Source organism: Stenella coeruleoalba (genome assembly GCF_951394435.1).
Source record: "Stenella coeruleoalba genome assembly, chromosome: 7".
In the NCBI taxonomy this organism is placed as follows: domain Eukaryota; kingdom Metazoa; phylum Chordata; class Mammalia; order Artiodactyla; family Delphinidae; genus Stenella; species Stenella coeruleoalba.
In genome coordinates, this window is record NC_137153.1 from 95,342,118 (window position 1) to 95,362,081 (window position 19,964).

Consider the following 19,964-nt stretch of genomic DNA (forward strand, 5'->3'; position numbering starts at 1 on the left):
ATTCTTTGACAGGATGAAAGGAAACATAAAAAGGTGCCTCATAAGTGGTTCTCTTAATATTAAGCAGGATCTTCAGTTTTATTCCTGCCACATTTTAACTGTTCTCATCTCACACGATTTCTCAAGGACTTGGGTTGTAGACTTCTTGAAGGTGGTGACCGCACCTACTGTAACTTGTTGATACTGCATACCGTATTCATGTAACAACAGGGACTTGTAAGAGAGCAGAAACTTTGGTTCTTTCGTTCACCTCTTTGTTCCCAGTGCCTGTAAATTACTTGAACTTAGTGTGCCCTCAGTATACATATGTTTTAACATGATAAATTAATACTCGCTTATTGTTTTTTGTGGACTATTCTGTATACAAAGTTTCGTTTAGATCCAGTATGGCTCTGAATTGACAGAACTGTAGAATTTTTTTGCCTTTTCCCTATTTTCGGCCCTTTATAACAATTTCGACCTTGGGTGCATTCCATTAAGCTCTTGGTGCCCTTCAAGGCTCAGTTTCCACATCAGCAAAATGGGGCGAGTGGCAACAGTTGCTTGTTTCTCCTTGTCTTCAATCACCTACTGCTTCTGCAGGGGTTTTATTGCGTACGCTTTCCCCTGGATAAAATCAGCCACCTGAGAGGTAAGAAACCAGCGGGATCCTCGGGTTGCGCTACTACTGGGGATGGCTAGCAGCTCCGCAAGCCTCGCCCGTGCCTCCCAGGTCCGGAAGCAACCCGGCCCCATTTCGGCTGCGAGCCTGTCCAGCCCTCCGGCGCCCCAGCCTCAGGCGCCCTCTCGCACCGAGGTAGCGCTCTGCCTCGGTGCCACCGCTAAATTGGCTCGGCACCGCGCAGGTTCCGACGCGCGCCGAAGGGCCCGGCCTCGTTTTGGCCGCATTCGCCCGGCCGCCCGCGCGGCGCTGCACTGGGGGCGGGGAGTCTGATGGGAGAAGCGCGCGGCGCTGAGAAGGCGGCGGCCGGGGAGAGGGAGCCGGAGAGGGACTGGGCGCGGGAGGCCGGAGGCGGGGGACAGGGGGAGGCGCCGCCGCCGCCGCCCGCCCCTTTCCGCTGGGGAGCAGCTGCAGCAGCAGGAGCGGAGCGGGAGCCGCGCAGCCACTACCGCCGCCGCCGGGGGATGTGGTCGGCGCCCGCCCCGAGCCGCGCCGCCTCCTGAGTACCCGCCGCCGCCCGAGCCGCCGCCGCCGCCGCCGCCGAGCCGTGCGGAGCCAGGCCGCGCCCTCCCCGGGCGCCCGCCGGCTCGCATGCCGAGGGGCTCCGGGGCGTAGCTGCGCGCCCGGCGCCGCCTCCGGGCTCCTCCGGCCCCGCCATGGGCTGCTGCAACTCCGCCTCCTCAGCCGCGCAGGTGAGGGGCTCCCGCCTCCCGGCCGCCCGCCCGGATGCCTCCCCGCGCGTGCCGCGGGCGCCCGCAGCCTCCCACTACCTGCGAGCGTCCCCTCAACCCACCGTGCACTCCAGAGACCCCCACTCCCGCCTCCCTCTCCCGCCTCCCCCTGTCCCGAAGATGCCCCCGCGCTGGCTCCCAGGGCTGTCGATTCGCAGGCACCTCCGCGCGGCCCCCAGGGCGCCGCTAGCTCTGCCCAGCCCCTTGCCGACTTGGCCGCCTCCTCCCAGTAACACCTGAGCGGCCCGTCCCGCCAGCCCGCAGGTAGAGGCAATAAGGGCGTCTGCTCTCTGCCCCTGGTGGCACCCCCTTCCCTCGTCTTCCGGGCCTGGTTCCTCTCTTCCTACCTCCTTGGAGTCTTCCCCCTCCCCATCCACAGACTATTTTCTGTGCTCCCTGGGGGAGTACCCCCAGTATGGGCTGTTCACCCCTCTCCCACCTTATTACTGTTTCTGCTCTTAGATATTCTGTCCCTTTTCTCTTGCCCGCCGCCCCCCGTCCGGGTTCAAGTGTTTAAGCGGATCCCGGAGCCCTTCTACGACCCGCTTCCCCGATTCTAGCCGCTCGCTTCCCACCCCATCCCCCCTTTGTGCCTTGACCCCGGGCACCGCGGCCTCTTCGCACCCCGAGGCCCCTGCGGGAGCGCGGGGATTGGGCTGAGAAGGAGATTGGGCACCTGGTGGGTGACGGGATCGTTACGGAGACTCCCTCTTTGTTGCCAGTGTAACAGGAGGAAGAGGTGCCGAATTTAGTTTTTCTGTGTGCACTGGCTGAGTGTTGTCGCTGAGGGCTGAGATGCAGAGATTTCTCCCAGCTTCTACCCTGCCCCCATCCAGATTTCGCTAACCTCCCTCTCTTTTGCCGATCCGAGCCCTTAACCTGGATAGAAATGTTTAGACAACTGTATAAGGATCAAACGTAATAGGACTTGACTGCTGGCCGCTAATAACTAAGAGGACCTGTTTGTAAATTACCTAATTTAGTGGATTAGTGAGTGTATTTACAAATACGATAAAAAGCAATCAGGAATACTGCATCAAACTGTCTGGTGGTGGTGTATGAAAAATAGGCTCTGACAACGCCTGGGATGTAATCTCACAGTTTCATTAGTGTAGAATGTAACTGTGGTCTTTGATTTGTTTGTTTTGGGGGGATACAAGGGCTCTTGTTTTTAGAAATAAAGGCTGGTCCGTTCTTGGTGAAGAAAAATGCTAGTTTGGAAAAAAAAATTCCTTCAGAGATCTAGCATCTGTGATAATGCCAGAAGTGTTTTGCTGCTTCTAAATGACTATATATAACTCAGTTTTAAATAACCTGCATACTTGTTCTGAAAATCTGAGATCTGTTAGAAAATGACTAGAATTGCAGATGAATGGAGGACATTTATGTTTTATTAAGTATCCATCCTATTTGTCTACTTCTTTTTTGGGTGTTTGCTTACTCTTTTTTTGATTTTTTTTTTCTTTTCCTATTAGGATCATAGTCAGGCTGACTGGTTTAGTTAGTTAAACCTTCCTGTTCAGTTAGAATAACAGAGAAAAACTATATGTAGTGGTGTTAGGAAGGAGAGGTCGATAGACCACAGTTTTCATATTAACAGATAAAGGTGTGGAATCACACAGTACCTTTCAACTGGTCAGAGATTTTGGGGGAGAGGGAGGAATCTACTTGGGTGCTATTCGTCTAATATTTACTTAAATATTATTTTCACCAAAAAGATATCTTTCCTGTCGCCTTTCTTTTAAGAATTGGGTTATTTTGCATCCTCTTTTGGAGATGGAATGCCTTTAAGACGGTATTGGATAGTTTATGGATGGCTTGTTCAGTGTTTAATCAATTAAATTTGGAAGGGATGGATGCTGGACCAAAACTCTGCTTAACAGGTCTTGCATTTGACTAGCTCCACATCTTACTTTTCAGAATGCTGTCCCATATATTTTCCTTTCTTCTTCCTCCTCTTGCAGCCACTGTTTCCTTCATGCTGTGCTCTACAGACAAGATGCATGTCATGCACTCCGAAGGGTGCATTTTTTTTCCTGTGGATTCCTATAACCAATCACCAGCAGCTTTAGGGACTTGTAGTGTAAGTGGAGCATTGAGGTTTCGTGCCAAAGAGCTGGTCATCATTTTCTTTTTCCTTATTTGAGATTTTGGCATCATTCTTATTTTGTGAAATGTTACCAATCTGCTGCATTTTAATGCTCCTTTCAGTAGCATCACCAGTTAGGATAATATAGTATCTGTATGAGTTGTGTTGAAACAAAACAGGGATGCAGCTGCACATCTGCTCTAAATGTGAACCTCCACATCACTTTGAACCTCTCTTAGAGGCCTCAATTGTATTTTCAGGCAGAATGTTTCTTTCATCCCTTCTACTGAATTGTAAACTTCTTGAGTATAGGAACTGTTTTTATTTTCCACATGTTTGTATCCATTGCAGTGTCTCACTATACCTTGTACATAATAAGTTGCTCAGCAGTAGTCAATGAAGAGAATACAGATACACAGATTGGAACATTTGAACATTTGGCTGGCGAGTAACATTTAATATGTATCCAGCCCCGAACTATGTGCTGTTTTACTTCCATGAGCTGGTTGAGTAATGCCACCACGCCACCCTCTTCAAAGCTCAAATTTCAACTAAGTTAAAATTCACCTGCTTTTCCCACATTCCTTCCTATTCTGTCAGTGGTACCATCAGTTTGCAAAATTGAGCAGGTTTTTTCTTTTCTCCTGGTGCTCTGCTCAGTGCTTATTTTTTAGTTGGAGCAGTGGCTATAACATCTTAAAAGAGCTTGTCTGCAAACTCTAATGATAACCTGCACAGCACATCAAAACAATGTGCTTTGAGGTAATCTGCAGTTCAGTTTAGCTTTTCTCAGTGGTATCATCAGCAACTTTCAAGCCCTGGCAGGTTTTATCAATGTAAATATAGTGTGTTTCCTCTTTGTAGTAGGAATTCACTTTTGAAATACATATAATTTATTTTCCCTCATAGTCTCTTGCTATGTTGTAGACTCTCATAAAAGAGTTTATTGACTTCCAAACTGCTTCATCTCTTGTAGTCTGTTCTGGTATTATTTTCATTTTCTTGTCAGTGTCTGGTTATCATAATTTGCCATCAAAATAATTATCCTGTTTTTGGATTTAGATAAAAGAAAAGCATCACATTCTATACTTACTTGTATTTTACTGTTGAAGGAGGAAATTATTGGCAAAATTATTTATGCAGTATCAGATATGTGTTTCTAAGAATCTTAAGAACTCTTAGATACATTTATAGAACTCTTATAGAACTCTTATTTTTTTTATTTGTGGCCACTACAAGTTACTTGCTAATATTAGTAATTGCTCAACACAAGCCAATACATGATAGCCTTTGCCTAAAAATCTCTTTGAAGAGAACATAAAAGTGAGATAGTCATGAGTTTCTTTTTACAGCACTAATCCTCCCTAAGATTCTTAAAATTTATTCCCAACTCTCCATAATTCGTTTATTCTGTTATAACCTGACATAATTTCTATTCTTGTAATGTTAAACTTCAAAGTTCAGTTGTAAATCTTCAGATTTATGAAATGTTCTTTCCCATTGACAAACCAGTTTGAATGAAGGAGGCTTTTGAAGGATTACTTAGCAAATTGCCAAAAGTCTTTGTCGTTAATGGCTAGATCATCATTTCTCACAGCAGCTCTTTGGAGGCCAGGAGATTTCGCAAGTGCTCTGAAGTTCTGTGTCCTTTGGTTCTAACCTTAGAAATTGTGAGAGGGATGGAGCGGAATCTTTCTAATTGAACAAACTGCCCCTCATATCTCTCTGGCTTTAGGAGAGATTGGTCTTGTCTCTGGTCTCGTCCCATGTCTTCTAATTGAGAGCTAAGTATTTAAGTGTGTTTTCCTAGCTCTCATATCTTGTCTCAGGAGTAATGAAAAACAATCAAGTGGTTCACAAATACTGGTTAACTTTTGAGAATGTTAACTGTTCTTTAACAGAATTTTATTAGTACTGTAGTCTCCTTCTGCTTTGTGAACTTTGAAGTCAGAGGGTAAAAATGAAATTTGAAGACTGTCTAGCGAAGTAGACCTGCTCTAACTGGAATAAAAAAAACACAGCATGAAGACAATTTATTTTTTTCTTCTTCTTCTGAATACTATGCTATTAGCCTAGAAGATCCATTCCTCCAAATAATGTAAGTCAAAAATATTAAAATTGGCTGGAAAGTAATGTAAAAATGGTGAGACATTTTGTATACCTATTTTTCACAGCCATTTTCATGTTTTAATTTCTCTAGTAACTCTGAAGTTGACTTTACTTCCGTTTTACAGGGGAGGCAGTTGAGACTTGGACATTAGTTGAGACTTGGCTGAAGTCTCAGAGCTACTAAGGGATCCATCCAAACTTTACCCCAGGTCTTTTGAATGTGAGTCCTGTGCTTTTCTTTCTGCGTTCACATACATGCTTCCCATATCATAAATTGCAGTTCATTTTATCTTTAGAAAAGGTCCACTCAATAACATTTTGAATTAAGGAATGTCCAAGTTAAAGTCATGCCTTTTTGAACTTGCTGCAGTTACTAGCTGGAGAACGACATAATGTGGTACAGCAAAACTAGTCCAGTTAAAAAGTTCCCAGGCTTAACAAATACTACCAAATACTATCTGATGTGTTAATCCTATCATTTAGAAATGTTATTGGCTTGAAGGACATTTATTTATAGAAATATATTCTCTATTCTATTACAGGTAATTGGTTAGTAGCTATTTTACTGTCTCCTTCCTCCCCAACCCTCCCCCCCCCAAAAAAAGAAGAAGTAAATATTTCAATTTCATAATTTGGCTCAGATTTGGGGAGCTCTAGTTTATCTTTATTAGAGATAAACTAGGCCTACTATCTCTCTTTTCTATTGAGCTAAACTAGAATGTAGAGATAAGAAGTAGTCTAAGGTCAGAGAGATACATTATGAGGTAGCTAGGACTAGAAACCTACTTAGTCACTTAATCTCTTGAGCTTTCTATAGTTAGTATTAATTCTTAATGTCTTAAGTCTTCTTATCTTTGTAACCTTGGCTCCACATAGGAAACACTTAGAGAACTTGTAAAAACACGGATTCCTGGGTCCTCCTTTCGGAGGTTCTGATGTCATTGGTCCAGGGGTATTTTTTAAAGTTCCCCTGGTGATTTTCATGTTCTGCCAAGGTTAAAACCCACTCTTACACACCCTTTCTTTAGATAATTCCATCTCCTTCTCTGGTTTCAGTTACAGTACATATGCTGACAATTCCCAAACTGAACTACTGAACTGAAACCAATTTTTTCCTGGCCTCTGAGCTATACTTAGCACTTCCACTAGAATGTCTTGTAGGCAACTCAAACTCAGCGTGTCAAAACTGAACTCAAAATTTGTAGGCACATACACACACATCTTTTTCAGTATCTTTGGTTCACTGAATGATACCAGTATCCTGGTGTGGAAACTGGAAAACCGAGGCACATAGGAAACCTGCCTCTCATTATTCCATACCTGTCCACCATATCTTGCCTCTTTTGCCTTCTAAACTCCACTACCAGCCCCCTAGTTTAAGCTTCTGTCATCTCTGGCCAGAACCTTGCTTCCATATCTCCCCATATTCATTCATGCTTCCTTCTAATTTTTCTCCAAACCGCAGTCTTAGTGATCTCTTTAAAAAAATCCAAAGCTGTGTGGGGATTGTGTCCCCCACCTACTTGAAACCCTTTAATGGTTTCTGATTGCTCTTAGGACAAAGACCAGAATCACTGACCCTAGCCAACAGTGCTGCATGGGCTGGTCTCCATCTCTCTTCAGCATCATTGTCTTCTCGTACCATGCTGCTCCTTACTCTCTGTGCTCGCTCCAACCTCACAGATTCTTCAGGAGACTGTATTCTTCTTTTAGAGCTTTTGCACATGTTTTTCACTTTTGGGGAAGGCTCTTTGCTTTTCTCCCTGGCCTTTGGCTGCCTGATACTCATCCTTTAAGTTTCAGCCTCAGAGTCACTTGTTTGGAAAAGGCTTCCTTGATCCTTCAAACCAGGCCATGTCTCCTCATTAAGTTCTCACAGCCTTATGTATTTTCCCTACGAACACCTAAAGCAATATGCAGTTAATGTCTAGACTAGGAGTTGGCAAAACTACAGCCCATGGGCCAGATCTGGCCAGCTACCTGTTTTTGTATGGCTTGCAAGCTAAGAATGCTAAAAATGGTATCTATATATTTAAATGGGGGGAAAAAATCAAAAGAAGAATTTTACATGAGAAATTTATTTCATAAAAATTATATAAATTTGAATTTCATTGTCTACAAATAAAGCTTTATTGATAAAACCACATGCATTCATTTATACATTGTCTATAGCTGCTTTTATGCTACAGTGGCAGAGTTGAGTGGTTAGTTGTGACAGAGACCTTATGGCCTGCAAGTGTAAACATTTATTCTGTGGCTCTTAGGGAAAATGTTTACTAACCACTGGTCTAGACTGAGTTGATGAGGAGAGGGACCATGACTGCTTTGTTCTTTGCTGTTATTCTCTGTGCTTAGTTGGTACCTGGTACCTGGTAGGTGCTCGTGAAATATTGGAACAAATTAGTGAATTTGTTCAAATCTCTTTCCTTTCATGGATGGATGTGGATAAACTCCAACCGTAGTGACTCTGATGTTTTAAGATTCAATATAGGGACTTCTCTGGTGGTTCACTGGTAAAGAATCCACCTTCCAATGCAGGGGACATGGGTTCGATCCCTGCAGGGAACTAAGATCCCACATGCCGGGGGGCAACTAAACCCACATGCCACAACTACTGAGCTCGAGCGCCTTAAGGAGAGAGCCCACGTGCCGCAAACTACAGAGCCTACGCGCTCTGGAGCCCGTGCGCCACAACTAGAGAGAGAACCCGCACGCCGCAACTAGAGGGAAGCCCGCACACTGACAAAGACCCTGTGTGCCACAACTAATACCCGACCCAGCCAAAAAAATAAAAGCAAGAAATTTTTAAAAAACGAAAAGTAGTTACTTATAAAAAAAATAAATAAAATTCAATATAAAAAAATTTTAGGGACTTCCCTGGTGGCGCAGTGGTTAAGAATCTGCCTGCCAATGCAGGGGACACGGGTTCGAGCCCTGGTCCCAGAAGATCCCACATGCCACGGAGCAACTAAGCCCATGTGCCACAACTACTGAGCCTGCGCTCTAGAACCCGCGAGCCACGTGCCACAACTACTGAAGCCTGTGCACCTAGAGACTGCTCCGCAACAAAGAGAAGCCACTGCAATGAGAAGCCCACGCACCGCAACGAAGAGTAGCCCCCACTTGCCGCAACTAGAGAAAGCCCGCGTGCAGAAACGAAGACCCAACACAGCCAAAAATAAATAAATTAATTAAAAAGAAAAATAAGAAGCTAAGGGCTTCAGTGTAAAAAAATTTTTTTTAAAGGACAAATACTTTTTTTTTTTGACGGTGCCTGGCGGCTTGCAGGATCCTAGTTCCCCCACCAGGGATTGAACCCAGGCCCAGGCAGTGAAAGCACTGAGCCCTAACCACTGGACCGCCAGGGAATTCCATAAAAGGACAAATACTTTCGAAGAAGATTCTCAACAGAAGTTTTAGCAGCTGTCTTAAGCAGCTTGTCTGTTGCAGGTATACGTCTCCTGTGTGAAGCATGTGTACTTGTAGAGGTGTAAGTTAGGGGGTGTTTTTTTTCCCCTGATGGACTCCTCTCTGATTTCATATCAGCTGTATAGTAAGATTTACTTAAAAAAACATTTGGTTGATAAACTACTGGAATTTTTTTTAATAATATTACTTTTTTTTAGCTGCTCTCTATAACATCCTGCAATCAAATATTTAGACATTTATTTAGTAAGGAAACTATTAAAAGCTATTTTTATCCTAATTTTTAAGGTTGCGACATACGCTGAAGATTGCTGAATAGACATGTTTGATTTCTGGATACATTTGTATAATGTAAAATAAGGAAAACAGCAAAAAGATGGAAAAATTGAAAATATATGTTTACTTCAAGATGTTCAAGTAGCAGGGAAGGTATTAAAGTTTGCTTTTTTTTTTTTGGTAGCATTATGATAATGGTAATGATAATGATCTAGTAAGATTTTTCATTATGAATCACTTAAGGATGATTCAGCTTTAAGAAATGAAAAACCTTAAATCTAAATAGCTAATACATTAAGGAAAACTTACTACCTCTTATAAGTTGCGTGGTAGGGTGGCTTCCAGCTTGGTTAATTCAGTGGCTTGATGATGTCAACAAGGACCTGAGTTGTCTCTTTTTGTCATTTAAGGAAGTTAGTTTTTCCCTCACTTAGCTCCCCTTGTGATCCCAAGATGGATGTGACTCTGACAGACTCACGCCGATCTGCCAATCTCCAGTGCTTTTTCTTTCAGTAGGAGTTAGGGAGGGCTGCATACTCATCCCTAAACAATCTCTAGCAAGGGGGAGGCAAGGGCACTCTGATTGGATTAGACTAACCAGGATTTCCCTCTGAGTCAAGTGGAGGGTGGAGCAATACCAGAGCGAAATTAGGACTCCGCCACTAAGGCTTGGGGGTGTTGGGGAGAGTGGTGACTGAGTAGGCAGCCAATGGTATCTGCTTACATAGTTTTGTCATTTTCTTCTGCCTATAAGATCACACTTGTATGGTGTTTCCTAACATTTTGTTATAGCTCCATTATAAAACCTCACAGTTCATAGTTGAAAGTCACACAGTTATCTTCCTATTTCCCCAGTGCTACTGCTCTAGCCACTGCTGAATCCCCGTCTTTCTCTTTTCCCCACCCCCACTTCTTCTTTCCCATTCTGAGGGAAGCATAGCTTCTGGATAAAGAAGAGCAGTTAAGGTTGGAATAATGGTTAAGTAGGTAATCAGTTTTCCCACAACCAGGGAGACCCAAGAGAACCTTGGGGGTTACTATAACCTCTTCCCTTTCAAGCTCTCAATTTCCTTTTCTACCTCTTCTCACTTCTTTGTGTGTTTATCTCTGTCCGATTGGTACTCATTTTTTCTTTCTTTTTCCCTCCTTTCCCCTAAAGTTTTCTTTTTCGTCCCTTTTCTTTCTACCCCTACCTGATGCACTTAAGGGGCCGTAATACTGAGTGGAATATACTAGCATAGAAGAGGAGAAAGAGAGTGTCTTTTTTCCTCCTGTTTAATTTTGTTTTTTTTTGTTTTTGTTTTTTGGTATAGCAATAGTAAAACTGAAGATTCACATCATTATTTAGAATACCTCTATGATGTAAAGAGCTCTCACAGTATAAAAATTGCTTCTTCACAGAAGGAGAATTAGTAAACTAATATGTAAATATGTTCAGTCTTGCTAATAATCAAATCAAATTAAGGGTACATAGACACCACTTTCGTCTGTAACTTTGGTAGTTAACAGAATAATATTAATTGCTCATGTGGTTTCAACTCAAGTATACTTTATTGATTTGCTGAATAAATGGTATGACCCTCTTGGGACACTGTTTGATGACATACATTGAAAGCCATAAAAAAGTTGACACCCTTTAGTAATCCAAAAGTATACTAAATGCTAGATGACATTACATGTGGCATTATTTGTAGTAGCAAAATAGTTTAAGCATAATATTGCTGATGTAAAATTTTCTTAATATAAAATTCAGTTGAATTTAGTCTGCTATATGTGTCTCACTTCACCATACCCAACTAAATGATCCTCCCTTAATGGGTAAGTAGCCTTCTGCCATCCTTTAAAGAAATCCTTTCCCTACTGCTGCTCTAAAAGGATATTAGAATCTGAGAATTAAACACCATCTTGTACTGGCAGGAGTGTGGGCTGTATAGCCAGACCGAATGGCTCTGTCACCAGCTGGGTTATTTGGGCCAAATTCTCTAGCATTTTGTGTGTGTGTGTGTGTGTTTACATCTTTATTGGAGTATAATTGCTTCACAATGGTGTGTTAGTTTCTGCTTTATAACAAAGTGAATCAGTTATACATATACATATGTTCCCATATCTCTTCCCTCTTGCGTCTCCCTCCCTCCCACCCTCCCTATCCCACCCCTCTAGGTGGTCACAAAGCACCGAGATGATCTCCCTGTGCTATGCGGCTGCTTCCCACTAGCTATCTATTTTACCTTTGGTAGTGTATATATGTCCATGCCACTCGCTCGCTTTGTCCCAGCTTACCCTTCCCCCTCCCCATATCCTCAAGTACATTTCTCTAGTAGGTCTGTGTCTTTATTCCTGTCTTACCCCTAGGTTCTTCATGACATTATTTTTCTCTTAAATTTCATATATATGTGTTAGCATACGGTATTTGTCTTTCTCTTTTTGACTTACTTCACTCTGTATGACAGACTCTAGGTCCATCCACCTCATTACAAATAGCTCAATTTCGTTTCTTTTTATGGCTGAGTAATATTCCATTGTATATATGTGCCACATCTTTATCCATTCATCCGCTGATGGACACTTAGGTTGTTTCCATCTCCTGGCTATTGTAAATAGAGCTGCAATGAACATTTTGGTACATGACTCTTTTTGAATTATGGTTTTCTCAGGATATATGCCCAGTAGTGGGATTGCTGGGTCATATGGTAGTTCTATTTTTAGTTTTTTAAGGAACCTTCATACTGTTCTCCATAGTGGCTGTACCAATTCACATTCCCACCAGCAGTACAAGAGTGTTCCCTTTTCTCCACACCCTCTCCAGCATTTATTGTTTCTAGATTTTTTGATGATGGCCATTCTGACTGGTGTGAGATGATATCTCATTGTAGTTTTGATTTGCATTACTCTAATGATTAATGATGTTGAGCATTCTTTCATGTGTTTGTTGGCAGTCTGTATATCTTCTTTGGAGAAATGTTTATTTAGGTCTTCTGCCCATTTTTGGATTGGGTTGTTTGTTTTTTTGTTATTGAGCTGCATGATCTGCTTGTAAATTTTGGAGATTAATCCTTTGTCAGTTTGCTTCATTTGCAAATATTTTCTCCCATTCTGAGTGTTGTCTTTTGGTCTTGTTTATGGTTTCCTTGGCTGTGCAAAAGCTTTGAAGTTTCATTAGGTCCTATTTGTTTATTTTTGTCTTTATTTCCATTACTCTAGGAGGTGGGTCAAAAAGGATCTTGCGTGATTTATGTCATAGAGTGTTCTGCCTATGTTTTCCTCTAAGAGTTTGATAGTTTCTGGCCTTACATTTAGGTCTTTAATCCATTTTGAGCTTATTTTTGTGTATGGTGTTAGGGAGTGGTCTAATCTCATACTTTTACATGTAGCCGTCCAGTTTTCCCAGCACCACTTATTGAAGAGGCTGTACTTTCTCCACTGTACATTCCTGCCTCCTTTATCAAAGATAAGGTGACCATATGTGCGTGGGTTTATCTCTGGGCTTTCTATCCTGTTCCATTGATCTATATTTCTGTTTCTGTGCCAGTACCATACTGTCTTGATTACTGTAGCTTTGTAGTATACTCTGAAGTCAGGGAGCCTGATTCCTCCAGCTCCGTTTTTCGTTCTCAAGATTGCTTTGGCTATTCGGGGTCTTTTGTGTTTCCATACAAATTGTGAAATTTTTTGTTCTAGTTCTGTGAAAAATGCCAGTGGTAGTTTGATGGAGATTGCATTGAATCTGTAGATTGCTTTGGGTAGTAGAGTCATTTTTCACAATGTTGATTCTTCCAATCCAAGAACATGGTATATCTCTCCATCTATTTGTATCATCTTTAATTTCTTTCATCAGTGTCTTATAATTTTCTGCCTACAGGTCTTTTGTCTCCTTAGGTTTGTTCCTAGATATTTTATTCTTTTTGTTGCAGTGGTAAATGGGAGTGTTTTCTTGATTTCACTTTCAGGTTTTTCATCATTAGTGTATAGGAATGCCAGAGATTTCTGTGCATTAATTTTGTATGCTGCTGCTTTACCAAATTCATTGATTAGCTCTAGTAGTTTTCTGGTAGCATCTTTAGGTTTCTCTGTGTATAGTATCATGTCATCTGCAAACAATGACAGCTTTACTTCTTCTTTTCCGATTTGGATTCCTTTTATTTCCTTTTCTTCTCTGATTGCTGTGGCTAAAACTTCCGAAACTATGTTGAATAAGAGTGGTGAGAGTGGGCAACCTTGTCTTGTTCCTGATCTTAGTGGAAATGGTTTCAGTTTTTCACCATTGAGGACGATGTTGGCTGTGGGTTTCAAATTCTTTAACATTTTGTGCCTCATTTTCCCCAGCTGTAAAATGGGAACAATAATAACACCTATCTCACAGGCTTGTAGCAAACTGCACACCCCATGAAAATATCTTAGACATTATGATATTAATGTAAACTAAGGCTCTTAGATGTTCTCCTACCCATTAATACCCCCCTAAAAAAATCCTGTGTTTGGGTTTTGGAAAAGGGAGCTCGACTTCCAAAAATTTTAAACTGTGTCTGGAAGATGAGTGTTAAGGGTGAAATGAACAGCAATAAGGAGAGGCTAAATTGGATGGTTAGGAGTTCACTGGAGAAGTTAAGAAAGGATGGACTAGTTGGAGAGTGGGCTTCCTGAAAATCATCCTTGATTTGGCTTTGAAGGATGGGTTTAGAAAATGTGGGAGGATAGACAGATTTTAGTATAAAGCAGGGACAAGAGAGGACATTTCAGTGAAAGGAACAGCTCGAACAAAGGCAAGGAAGCCTTTAACTGACTGCGTGTCCATTTGGAAAGGAGACCTTGCCAGAATAAAGAGAAATGTAACATGTAGGGAAGACTACTATTCCAAGGGGAGAGAAATGGGCAGCCATGGAGGGTTTTTCAGAGCTGTGTAAGGAGTAATCGGAGCCTTGCCTATGCCTGAAGCCAGAGAAAGGGAAACAGGCCACCCTGGAAACTGTTCAGTAACTTGAACCAACAGTGTAAATGGGAAACAGAAGAGACATTATAGAATTGAAATAGGACAGATTCTCCTGACTTAATCTGGATATGTGGGATAACGGAGAGGGATAAAACCGGTTTAGAATACTGTATAATGGAAGAAGGGTATTATAATTGACAGACATGGGAGTTGAGATGGAGACTAGAATATGGGGAGGGGAAGATGAATTTAATTTTGTGTGAACTGAGTTTGAGATGATATTAATACTCCATGTAGCAATTTCCCATAGGCAGTTGAAGATCCAGAACTGGATTTCAGAAAATGTTCTAAGTCATATGCATAAAGGAGATGCTGTAAGGATGGGTGGTCTCCCAGGGGAAGGAAAGGGCATGGAATATGAGAGCAGACCACTGGGTTTTCCCTGCTTTCATTCCCTAGTTGTCTGCCCTCATAGAATAAATTTCATTTGATTCTTGCTACTCTGAGATGGGTATCAGTGTTAGCCCCATTTTACTGATTAAAAAACTAAGGCTTGGGAATTCCCTGGCAGTCCAGTGGTTAGGACTCGGTGCTTCCACTGCCTGGAGCCCGGGTTCAATCCCTGTGGAATCCCTAAGATTCCACAGTGTGGCCAAAAAAGAAAAAAAAACAAAAAACAAAAAAACTGAGGCTCTATTTGCTGCAACATGGATGGACCTAGAGATTATCATATTAGGTGAAGTAATCAGACAGAAAGACAAATATCATTATATCACTTATATGTGGAATCTAGAAAAAAAGTGATACAAATGAACTTATTTACAAACCAGAAATAAACTCACAGACATAGAAAATAAATTTATGGTTACCAAAGGGAGAAGGGGGAGGGGATAAATTAGGAGTATGGTATTAACATATACACACGACTATAAATAAGATATATTAACAAGGACCTACTGTATAGCACAGCGAACTATATTTAATATCTTGTAACCTATAATGGAAAAGGATCTGAAAAAGAATATATATATGTGTTCTGCATCACTTTGCTGTACACCTGAAACTGACATAACATTGTAAATCAACTATACTTCAGTTGAAAAAACAAAAGAGAATCTGAGGCGCAGAAGCTTGGGCAGCTTGCCCCAAGGCCCCCAAAGTAGTGTAAAGCCTGGGGTAGTTCAAAATGTGCGTTTCCTGCTGCACTGCATTCCCTTCCTTCTGCTGTACTGAGAGCTATATTTAAATAGTATATTAAATGTAGCCTAGATACCACGTTTCTGTCACTGAAATTCAGAGACTGTGTGTACTATTTACTCTGGCTTTAAAGTGTATGTGTGTTTGGGTGGGGTGGGTGTTGGTTTTCAGTCAGTGCACCCTAAACCAGAGATAAGAATGTAAGAATTTGCAGCAGGGTCTGTATAAGCGGTGGTTATAAACTGAAGACTCCTGGGACCCTTAACTGCTGTGCATTTCCTCCTGGGCCCTTCTGCATTTTCTTCTAAGAACTTATGTCTGAACAAGTCTATCATGGCAGTAAGTTTGCTAAAAGTGACCACAATTCTGTCCTTTCCCCATAACTCAGATTCTCAAGAATACAGTTTTAATAAGGAATATATATTTATATATTTAGTCTTTGGAGACCCATGGCCTCTGAAAGGGTTAATGTAATTGATACTAACGTTATTTAATAGTATCAGTAAGGCTCAGGAGAGCAGTAAGAAAGGAAAGGGTGAAGAAAATGGCCATGGTGAAGTTGGAAGACTGTGGCACAAATGATTTGCATGCACATGGGGATCAAATTACAAAGGCAGAGATTTTTACCACTGGAGCAAAGCTGGAGTTTTTTGTTTGTTTGAACCAAACTGCACTTTAAAACCTCAGTTGTTTTCAAACTGATTTTGCATGTGATTTTGTATTTTCATAAATTCTAAAAACTTCAAGTGTTGGAAGACAGTTCTGAAAACATCAAGTTTTAAAGTCTAGCATATTAAATATATTTTGAAACTAGCCCTACTTTTACATCAAGAAAAACATTTCGGAATGGACATTGGTGGTAGAAGTAGATTTCAGTTATGAAGATATGGAAATAATATTTTAATAAGATACTTCATTTTAAAATTAGATGCAATTCTAGTTTTGGTGATAATTTTTAAAGGTTTATAGTTTAATCTGAGAAAGTAAACCAAGACCAAGTGTAAACACACGTTTCTGTTGTGGTAGTGACAAGCAGACAGGGTAGGGAGCCTCCTGGGGGGAAGGAACATTTCCCCATAACCTACTGCTCACTAGGCTCTCTGCTCTGTAGGTGGTGCTCCACATGCCATCCCATTTATATAAGAATACTGTAAGCAGGGTTTCCCCAAGTATGTGCTCCTGTAGCACCAGGGCTACAAGACGGTACTCCAAGAAGGGGATCTGAGGTCAGAAAAGTTTGGGAAGTTCCTGCGCATTCCATACCCACCCCACTCCCCCAATTTGTGGAGCCACAGTGCTTATCAGCCTGTTTAAAAGCTCTACATCCCCACACCTGAAACCAGTTTAACTTGGCTTAATTGACCTTCAGTCAATTCATTTGTCCTTAAAATTTATTGTTTTTCATTGCATCTTGAGGAACTGTTCTCCTACAGGACACACTTTGAGAAACAGTGCTTGAAACATTCCTTCTCAATTTCCTCAAGTGAGAACAAAAGTGAGTGTGGTAGCAAGAATGTTGTTCATCAGGTAACCCGTAGTCGGAAGCGATTAGCAGATTTGAAGCTGAGTTTGAGCACATCACAAACTTCAACATGTTCTTTCCAGTACTGGCAAAATAATGTAGATGAGTATCAAGTCCCTCAAGTATATTAGGAAAATGTAAAAGCGTTTCATGTGAATAATTTCTCAGATTTGTAGTTTGAGATTTCCAAGAAGTTGGGAAGGTTAAGGGTTTACAAAAGGATCCTTCAACTTTGGAACTTCAGAATAGAACTGCTGTGAGGCCAGCTGGGCCAACAGCTAGAGAGGGAACCAGCCATCTGCGCTTGGGGTCTTCTTCTCCTTTTGCCTGGGGTCTGCGGTAGAGACTACAGGCGTAGTTGTAGTTATTGCTCAGCATTCCACATGGACATCTGCAGATGGCACCTGCGCATCAAAGGCTGACTGTCTTGTTAGAGGAAGAATCCAGGACAGAGGTGATATTACAGGGGCTACTCAAATAATAGATCCCAAATAAATGTTTATTGAATATATGTGGTGGGGGCATGGGGTATTCAGAGACTAGAATTTTAGTTGATGATGCTAATGATTCTTGTCAAAATTACTATTAAAACAAAGGTAACCTGTCAATGGAAGGAAATGGGAATGAACCTGAAAATTAAGCCACTATTTGAAATGTTTTAAGTTAATTCTGGTGATTTTGAACCTGAACTTGTTAGCATGGGTTCCCACATTATAATGAAGTCTTGGTAAGACATTAATACTAGCCAGTCAGGAAAAAAAAGAGCACATCATAAGCTAGAGACCAGTGGGCCTCATCAGACCTGGTCAATAGATTTGTAAGAACAGAGGCTTACATTTCCTGCTGCCACCTGTGCCCCCCTTCTTTTTTTTTTACTGGCCCACAGTACAGGATGTACAGTGAAAGCTCTTCTGGCCCATCTTCTCATGCCTGCCTGGGAGCAGTGTGGGGAGAGCTACAAATCCTGCTTATTTTGTTCAAAGTGTGGCCAGAAGGGTGAAGAGCAGCCTGCAGCAGTGACCCGTGCCTGTGACTGGTACTCAGGGTGAGGGGAAGGCACTGAAAAGAAAAAAAGAAAATCAAGAATGTTAGTAGAATAAAGAGGAAATTCCAGGCTACTCACATGCTTTGGTTCGGTTCAGCATTTATTGACCAGTACGCTGCTTAGGGTGCTAAGTACTGGATTCAACCAAGAAGGAGACTTTCCGTCTAGAAGTGTGCAGTCAGTTAACGGAGGGAAGGTGGAGGGGCATCCACAGAGTGTTGGGGCTCACCTGGGTCTGTTTCCTAAGTAGCCAAAAGTCACACAGTTTACGGGGTACACAGTAATACCCCATAATACTGATAATTTCTTAATTAAATTTCTTAATTAAATACTGATAATTTCAGTATTTAATTGATAACTGACAATTTCTTGGTAGATTCCAAACTAAGTTTTAAAACTAAGAACTAGAACTACAAAAGTGTCCTGAGGGAACGTAGACATTTTTTAAAGTATGATCCATGTCAGCTCTTAACTGGTAAGGATGGAGTTTAGTAAACTTTGGGATAAATTTATTGTCTCTGTAGTCATGACAGTATTTTATTAGACAGAGTGAAAGAAAAAATACTGGCCTTGAGTAGAAAATAACATAAAGCTTCCCTGAAGCCTGTGGACAAGTCACACTCTTGAGGTGGTCCTGTAAAAAAGATGGGACCTATAATGTGTTTAATATTTTAATTTCCACGTTGAAATGACCAACGTTGAAGCTGAGGTGTGATTTTTTTTTTTCTTTGATAGCACTAGGTTCTAGGAACTTTATTTAAAGTAGAACAAATCAAGTGTCCCTTTGCTGTTGTTCTCTAATCTCAGGTGGCTCTCTTGCAGCTCGTCTGCATCTAGTGACTGAACCGCAGGTCTCTGCCCTTTCACTCTGCCAGGAAGCCCAGGTGCTCTTGCCATGGCCCTAAGGTCTCTTACCTAACTGGGCACTGTGACCTGTTTAATGTCCCACCGCCATTAAACCACAGGACCCAGAGTGGATTCTTCATTTCTTAACACCCATCACACCATGGCTTGTTTCTCTTCCAGCTTTCTCCCACTCAGACATGCATTTTCTCTTCTACTCTTTTTTTTATATCTCATCTGCTCCAAAATATATTTTTAATTAATTAACTTATTTATTATTTATCGTTGGCTGCATTGGGTCTTTGTTGCTGTGTATGGGCTTTCTCCAGTTGTGGCGAGCGGAGACTGTACTTCATTGTGGTGCGCGGGCTTCTCATTGCGGTGGCTTCTCTTGTTGCGGAGCATGGGCTCTAGGCACGCCGGCTTCAGTAGTTGCAGCATGCGGGCTCAGTAGTTGCGACTGGCGGGCTCTTGAGCACGGGCTCAGTAGTTGTGACGCACGGGCTTAGTTGCTCCATGGCATATGGGATCTTCCCGGATCAGGGCTCGTTCCACTGTCCCCTGCATTGGCAGGCAGATTCTTAACCACTGCACCACCAGGGAAGTCCCTGATTTGTAATGTGTCCTAAGTACCTCTGCTGCTTCACCTACCAGTGTTTCTAGTCCCACTTCAGAAGGTACTAATTCAAAGGAGATGAGTACCTGGAATCCTTTTACAGAATCCCCCAGCTGGTGGGGACTTAGAGGCCTATATTCCAGCCTACGAGGGTATGACGTCCACTGAGTGGTTTTGTTCAGGCTCTAATAAATACCTCCGTCAGCGGAGAACTCACTGCTTCCTGAGACAGTTAACTCTACTTTGAGGTAGTTATGAGAAATTTCTTCTTTGCACAGCTGACCTCACTGTCCATGTAACTTTATTGTTGGTTCTGATTCTGCACCCACTAGATATATAGAATAACTGAACAACTGAAGGTAAAACAACTGAAATCAGCCTTAATGTGTGCCAAGTTGCGTGTGTGTGTGTGTACATTTAAACTTAAAAACCCTTAGTTTATATAACCATTTCTAAGCGTCATGATTCCAGATCCTATACTATTCTGCCCCTCCCCTTATTTTTCTTCTTAGGCTTTAATTT

At 41.9% G+C, this 19,964-nt stretch overlaps 1 protein-coding gene across 2 annotated transcripts in view; it reads left to right on the plus strand.

The window, feature by feature from the left end:
• Positions 1–1,193: 1,193 nt before the first annotated feature.
• SLC44A1 (solute carrier family 44 member 1) overlaps positions 1,194–19,964 on the plus strand; it is a 166,856-nt gene continuing 148,085 nt past the window's right edge. For both annotated transcript variants that reach the window (XM_079926901.1, XM_079926900.1), the window contains exon 1: positions 1,194–1,353. In XM_079926901.1, coding sequence (XP_079783027.1) covers positions 1,318–1,353 — 36 coding nt within the window. In that variant the 5' untranslated portion in view covers positions 1,194–1,317. The remainder of the gene's footprint in view (positions 1,354–19,964) is intronic.